The 7,404-nt window shown below is 45.8% G+C and overlaps 1 protein-coding gene across 1 annotated transcript in view; it reads right to left on the reverse strand.

Annotated features, from left to right (window-relative positions):
- FGFR1 (fibroblast growth factor receptor 1) overlaps positions 1–7,404 on the reverse strand; it is a 57,370-nt gene that overhangs the window by 24,609 nt on the left and 25,357 nt on the right. The window contains 3 exon segments of the mRNA XM_029284657.1: positions 722–894; positions 2,657–2,740; positions 5,169–5,416. Coding sequence (XP_029140490.1) covers positions 722–894; positions 2,657–2,740; positions 5,169–5,416 — 505 coding nt within the window.

Here is a 7,404-nt window from a genome sequence, read left to right on the forward strand (position 1 = left end):
GGAAACTTTGGCCCCTTCATGACTCGTGGACTTCAATTCCCAGAATTCCTGAGCCAGCATGAGGAAACTTTGGCCCCTTCATGACTCGTGGACTTCAACTCCCAGAATTCCTGAACCAGCATGAGGAAACTTTGGCCCCTTCATGACTCGTGGACTTCAACTCCCAGAATTCCTGAGCCAGCATGAGGAAACTTTGGCCCCTTCATGACTCGTGGACTTCAACTCCCAGAATTCCTGAGCCAGCATGAGGGAAACTTTGGCCCCTTCATGACTCGTGGACTTCAACTCCCAGAATTCCTGAGCCAGCCATGCTGAGGGGAAAGGGAGAGGTTTCCAAGCTGAGCCATGCTGGCTCAGGAATTCTGGGAGTTGAAGTCCACCAGTCACAAAAGAGCCAAGGTTGCCTACCCCTGTCCCAAGGCCACAAGTTGTCCATCCTTCTCTTATTTTGTTGGAAAACTATTTTAAAGAGGAGATGGAGGCTAGTTTAACTGAAGAGCCTTACTTTTTTATTGCCTTACTTCAGGTTAAAATGTTAAGGCTGATGACAAAGGCCCTTTTGCCTTGGAACCTGTGGTGCAGCGAGATCACTGCAGATCCTGAACTTAGTAATCTTTATAGGAGCCCCCTCCTCTTTAAACCAAACAGCCGCCTAACGAAGAAACACCTCTCTGTTCCAGAAACCAATCTTTCAAAAGGAAGCCGAGCATTTATGATTTACCTTGTATCCACCGATGCGATGATCTGGCTTGAATTCCCTGCCGTTCTTCAGCCAACGCAGGGTGGGGGTGGGGGTCCCACTAGAAGAACATCTGAACTTCACCGTTTTGGCCGCAGGAACTGCATGGAGCTTCTTCTCCATTTTCTCCGGGTACGTCCAGTAAGGTGGGATGGCTTCTGCAAGAGAACCCACAACTATGTTGCACGTTAGGCGGCATTCAAGACAAGGTTAGTAAAGGTACGGGTGTCAACTCTGCAACGAACCTGGCTGCAGCCATTTTTGTCATTCTAGGTTGTCACGAGAGAGGGAGAGGGGGAAAGGTATTCATGATAGTCTAAACATGAGCAATTCTTGTGGGAACCAAGGTCGTTCCCATACCGAAGTGGAGAAAAAAGATCATTTAGTCATAAAGTTCTATTGGATAGCATGAGTAGAAGTGTGGGAGTTGTTACATTATATTACTTTGATTCTTGTGGGGAAAGAGTTTAGATATGGTTTCACTTTCGACAGTGCCGATATCATGTATCCAATAAACATGGTTTTTGAGGAATTTCCATGATTTATTTGGTGTCATTGATCGGAAAACCATGACAACAGGAGATTGTTCCAACAGAAGGACAATCCCTCCTCCTTGAAGAAAAACGGGTCAACAATCGTTGGCGTTGGAGTCCTAACTGGAAGTTTTGACAGCCAAGTAATTATCTGCATCTCCTGAACCACTCAAGATCCTGGCCAGAAGGAGCAATTCAGGTTGTTCAAAACTTGGATGCTTTACCTAGCATGGAATCCTCCTAAGCCTGGGAATCGGGTGACACTGGAGAATCAGTGCCATACTATGGTTCACCACAAAGCCTTTTTTAAAAAAATTTTTGGATCTGGACTATTCAACTGATCTTTTAGATATATAAGCCAACAAATCACCACTTGATGATGGCCTGTCATCCAGCCTCCCTTACAGCTTCTGATCCACGGGCATCAAGTGCTTGTCCACCTTACATAGCAGTGGGCATCCAAGAAGTTATAGTAGGCTGCTTTTGTGATGCCCGTTTCTCCACCAATAAAAGGAGAAAGCAAAGTAAGCATTCCTTTTCTTAAATATTCAGCCTTAGGAGATGCCCTGATTAAATTTAGGGCACAGATAGTTGGGGGTTTCATGTACAAGCTTCGGGGGACATTGAGGTGTATTGATAATACAGGTAGTCCTGCAACTTTACCATCACATTTGAGCCCCCAATTTCTGTTTGCCAAGTGAATTTTGCCCCATTTTACAAACTTTCTTGCCAGAGTTGCTAAACGAATCACTGCAGCTGTTAAATGAGCAACACAATTTGTAAGCGAATCTGGCTTCGCCATTGATTTTGCTCATCAGACGGTCACCAAAGGGGATCACAAGACCCCGTCATAAATACGAGTCCATTGCCCAGCATCTCAATTTTGATCACATGAACTGGGGTTGTAAGTGTGAAAAACGGCCGTAAGTCAACGTTTTTAAGTGCTGTTGTAATTTTGAAAGGTGGCTAAACGAGGATTGTAAGTCGAGGTCTACCTGTAAAGTAGATGGGAATCTAGTGCATCTGGCCAGGCCGGTGATTTGCTCCTTCTGTACCGGATGGGAGGTAAATGTGCTCTTTCTTTAGTTAAATCACTAAAGCCTATTTTAGGCTTACGTTATAGTTTTTGTGCAGGTCACGCCTCCAACTGAGAGGAATCTAAACCTCAGTGACGCAGTAACAAAGGACAGTCAAAGCAAAGGGATTTGTAAAGGAGTGTAAGCAGCCCAGGAGAGGGTCCTGGGGTTAGCCATCTCCAGTTTAAGTCCCTGCGGAAAGAAAAGGGGTGCCACACCAGATTCGGTTCTTTTGGGAACAGATTCACCAACTGGGTTTGCAAGAGGTCCGTGGCTGCAAGGTAGGAAAAAGAGACGCTTCTACGTACGGTTCGGCTTGGAGTTGTCTGCCTCCTTTTCCTCTGAGGAAGAATCATCGTCGTCGTCATCGTCTTCCGCAGATGGAAGAGCATCTAAGGAGGATAGAAATGTAAGTATGAGTTGAGGAATTGAGCTTTTCCCAATGAGATAAGACAGTGCTTCTCAACCTCGGGAACTTTAAGATAGGTGGACTTCAACTCCACTTAGAGAGAGCTGTAAAGCACTATGAAGCAGTATATAAGTCTAAGAGTTATTGCTACTGCCCTCCCTCCCTTTTCCTTTCCTTCCTTCCTTCCCTCCTAGTGGTTAGAATGCAGCATTGCAAGCTAACTCTGCCAACTGCCGGCAGTTCAATACTGGCTGACTCAAGGTTGACTCAGTCTTCCATCCTTCCAAGGTCGGATGTTGAGGGCAATATGCTGACATGGTAAACCACTCAGAGAGGGCTGTAAAGCGCTATGAAGCAGTAGACAAGTCTAAGTGCTGTGACCATTGCTATTAACGCATGGTATAATAAGAGGTGGGAATGGAAGGGTGGACAAAGTCAATAGGAAACTAACCATTGATTATTTTGATTAGAAAAGTTCACAGAAGCACTTGCCACTGGCAAATGTGTTTCCTACTGTGATAAAATCTAGCCTAGAGAAGAGTGCTGATCCTGTGCTGAACTTCTGAGATGTTATTGTTAAGTAAGTTTTCTTCAGAGTCAGCGAAGCAAGGAAGAGTTCTCGTCGTCAGACAAAAAGTTGGGACCCTGGAGATATCATATGTTTCAGATGTCACTATTACTATCTCTAGATTTTCTCCTGAGAAGAGGCAGAGCTGGTGACAAGCAATCATGTTGGCTATCTCCAAAAGCAGGACAAAAACGTGTGGACGTTTGTCACTAAACCAGCCATTTGGCAAGCCTGTCAGGAATATCCTGTCTGTCACTTGGTATGGATTAGTTCTTCTATTAACAGCTCATCACCAGATAGAACTGCACTTGGACCAAACCATTTCAGAGTGCAGAGGGAGCTACAAACACACCATGAGAAGCTTCTCCATGGGAGAAAAGACAACTAAAACCTCAAGAGGCCTCCTACATCTGTCTTCTTATATGCTTCTTATCTGAGTTATCAAAAGTAGCAGACTCCCTGGAAAGGCTTTTATGCATTCATAAATGGTTGGCTTGACAGAATCACAATCAGAGTGGCTAAGAAGTCAGTCTTCCCAATAATCTATTAAGGCAGAGGTGGATCATGAAGTTTGGCACTTCCCTATCTTAGGCCAATTTAGCAGATTAGGAACTACTGATGGGAGACATCAGGAAAGCTTGCACGGTGCTAATGCCTCCATTTTCAGCTAGTGGAAATGTCAGTCTTATTCAGCCCATCTAGATTTTTCAGAATCTTGTTCTTTTTTAAATGAAAACCACATTTTTCTTCCGTCAACCATCAATCAATCCACGATCTTTTCCACATTATAAGAGGACGCTAGCGAACACAGGAAGCTGTGCTAAATTGAAAATGGCCATGACGTATTCTGTCATTCTTCCCCCAACCATCCGTATCACCTCTAAATCAAAATGAATTTGTCAGTTTCGATAGGACTTTCAAACTGGGGGAAATGCAATCAAATGCATCCTCAAACTTGCTTGGTTGTATCCACGGGGAGCCAAACGAACTTCGGTGGGTCCATGAAATGAAGGAGGCCCACCAAAGCTGCCCGCGGGAATCGCCTCTTACCTTCATCAAACTGGCACACAATTCAAAGAGTAAATGTATACCTCCTGGCCAATTAAAATTAACAGTTCAGAAAGCAAAAGTATGTGATCGCTTGCTCAACGTAAAGCAGAACAGTGTTTATTTTCGCCAGCAATAAAAGCCTTTCAAAGACCACCACCCATACCACCACAGCTCACTTCGAACCCTGATCCATTTTCGCCCTAGAGCTGAGCATATCAGGAGAGGCTGAAGGCATGAATATTGAAAAACCTGTGGACAATGCATTTTTTTAAAAAAAAAGAACAGTTGGAGAGACTATTCCAGAGGTGTTCCCTTGGGCATCACATTGTATAGACCAGGAGTAGGCAACCTTGGCTCTTTTATGACTCGTGGACTTCAACTCCCAGAATTCCTGAGCCAGCATGAGGGGAACTATGGCCCTTCATGACTCGTGGACTTCAACTCCCAGAATTCCTGAGCCAGCATGGCTCAGCTTGGGAACCTCTCTCTTTCTCCTCAGCATGGCTGGCTCAGGAATTCTGGGAGTTGAAGTCCACGAGTCATGAAGGGGCCAAAGTTTCCCTCATGCTGGCTCAGGAATTCTGGGAGTTGAAGTCCACGAGTCACAAAAGAGCCAAGGTTGCCTACCCCTGGTATAGACTGAATCCTGGTCTCCCAACAATCCAATCCTGGTAAGGTTGGGAAAAAAAGGTAAGGCTGACAAAGATAATTCAAAATTGTTCTTCCCAGTAGCTGGTAACCTGCTGGTAACCTGCTACAAACCTTCCCATCCTGCTGGTAACCTGCTACAAACCTGAGACATTCACGGAGAAATAGGTGGTCTCGCTTCCTGAGGGGCTGTTGGTCATGCAGGCGTAAAGACCGGAGTCCTCAGGCACAGCATCCCTGACCTCTACCTCCTCCCCTGTGATGCGCGTCCGGTTGTTCTCGGATAGCTGGACCCCGTCTCGCACCCAGTTGATGCTCTGAACATCGTCCCGTAGCCGGCAGCGCAACTGGAGGAGGTCGCCAGGGTGAGCCGAATAAGACTCCACTTCAAGGCTTGTTTGGGGGAGAACTGGAAATGTTAGGGGAGAAAAAAAAGAGACAGAGAGAGGGGGAAGCAAGGTGGTAAATGCTTTATTGCAGATGCATTCCTCTGGCAACATGCAAACGTCTGAGAGAACAGTGTCCTCTGACAGTTTTTAAGACTCGAGCGTCAGCTGCCATGCAGGTCTCTGGGAGAGCAAGGCAAGCAAGAATCTGCAACAGAGCTTTTCATTTCAATTACCGATCCAGCACTATCCATGAACACAGAGCTGTTTATATATATGAATATATATACAGTATGTATTAAAAATAATGTGTTATTAGGAACCAAGGACAAAGAGGGCTGAAATGAGCAAGGAGCTGCGCCAAAACAAACGGCAAGTCAAGGATGGGCAATCCAGCAGCCATGGCTTTGCCTGAACTTCAGGCATAGGTAAGCAGGCTGCCATCCGGCTTTCAGCGCAGGGAAGGACAAAGAGGAGGCAAGGGTTAAAAGCTATTATAGGAGAATGAAGTCTCTCTCCCTTCTTTCACTGCGTGGATCTGTTGTTCTGTAGGGCTTCTTTCTTAGGTCATCGGTAGAGCATCGCTTGTGGACTTCCTGATCATGCTCTGAGGGGTCCTTGGTGCTTTCTGAGCGTGGTTGTTTTCTTGCAGATGTTTCATTACCCAAGCTAGGAAACATCATCAGTGCTAGCACAATGACGACTTAACCTAGTTTGGGCACTGAAACATCTGCAAGAAAACAACCAAGCCCAGAGAGCACCAAGGACCCCTCATTTCAACCCTGAGCTACAAATATTCTCCTTTATTGTGACCATGCTCCGGAGTTGCCTCTACAAAGCTAATCATCCATTGAGTGAATCCTTGACTATGCCACATCAGTATGCCAGGGGAAAGATAGAATTGGCTGATTTAATTTCCTGCTCTCTTTTTTTTAAAGTGCTTCTGTAGGATGGAAAGTTATTCCTGCAAGCCTACTCGGTCCACTTGCCCTGGAGTAGTCTAAGGACAGTATTAACACCCCATTTTCTCTCGGGGAGAAATATCCCTCTGCAGACAAGACATTCACCAGCATTCCTGTCTAGTCTCAGGTCAGCAAAAACCACCATCTTCCAGATGTTTCTTACTTACCATAATCAATAAAGCACCCAAGAGAGACCACCAGGGTTTCTTCCAGCTGTCTCGTCGGTGGGCTTATCAAATTTTGGCAGGCACGAGGATGAGAAGATTTGAGTTTTGAGGAATATTCATTTTCTGATTTGCAGAATAATAAATTCTCTCCAGTTGTTTGGAAATCGGAAATAACACGGGCGGAGAGGAAAGCCTCACCCTGGGAGGCCATGTCATCTCATCCTACGCTGAAATCATTGACTCTATAGAGACCACTTTGGAGAGACAACGGAGAGAAACCGCTATAGTTGGATAGGGATTCAGATCTTGAGCTCAACCATTCCTACCGAGTTGCCATCCTTGTTCCAAACCATTGACAGAAGTGGTAGGTTGGCTGGGGACCCAGCTCGCTTTCTCAATTAAAGGTGGTTCTCGACCACAATTGAGCCCAACCATTTCTGCTGCTAAATGAGACGGTGAATTTTGCTTTCCATCAGAAAGAACGGGGAGTGGAATTTGCAACCGATCTGTTCCCTTTCTCGTTTCCCAGGCACAGAATCAGTCTGAAATATCTTTCTGGGACTGGGTGATCCACTCTTCCTCCTCTCCTTTATCCTGGCTGCTGAAAACCAGAATTAGTGATGAAAGCCCAGATGCGCTGGGCAGGCCACGTTGTAAGGATGCCAGGCCATCGCATCCCTAAACAGCTCTTCTATGGTGAGCTGTCTCAAGGAAAGCGATCGCACGGGGGACAAAAGAAGCGATACAAAGACACGCTGAAAGCATCTCTCAAGTCCCTGGATATCGACACCATCTCTTGGGAATCTTTGGCGCATGATCGACCGACATGGCGTACCCTGGTTTACCAGGGGTGCCAGACATATGAA

The sequence above is a fragment of the Protobothrops mucrosquamatus genome, unplaced genomic scaffold (assembly GCF_001527695.2).
Source record: "Protobothrops mucrosquamatus isolate PMUCROS unplaced genomic scaffold, P.Mucros_1.0 scaffold799, whole genome shotgun sequence".
In the NCBI taxonomy this organism is placed as follows: Eukaryota; Metazoa; Chordata; class Lepidosauria; order Squamata; family Viperidae; genus Protobothrops; species Protobothrops mucrosquamatus.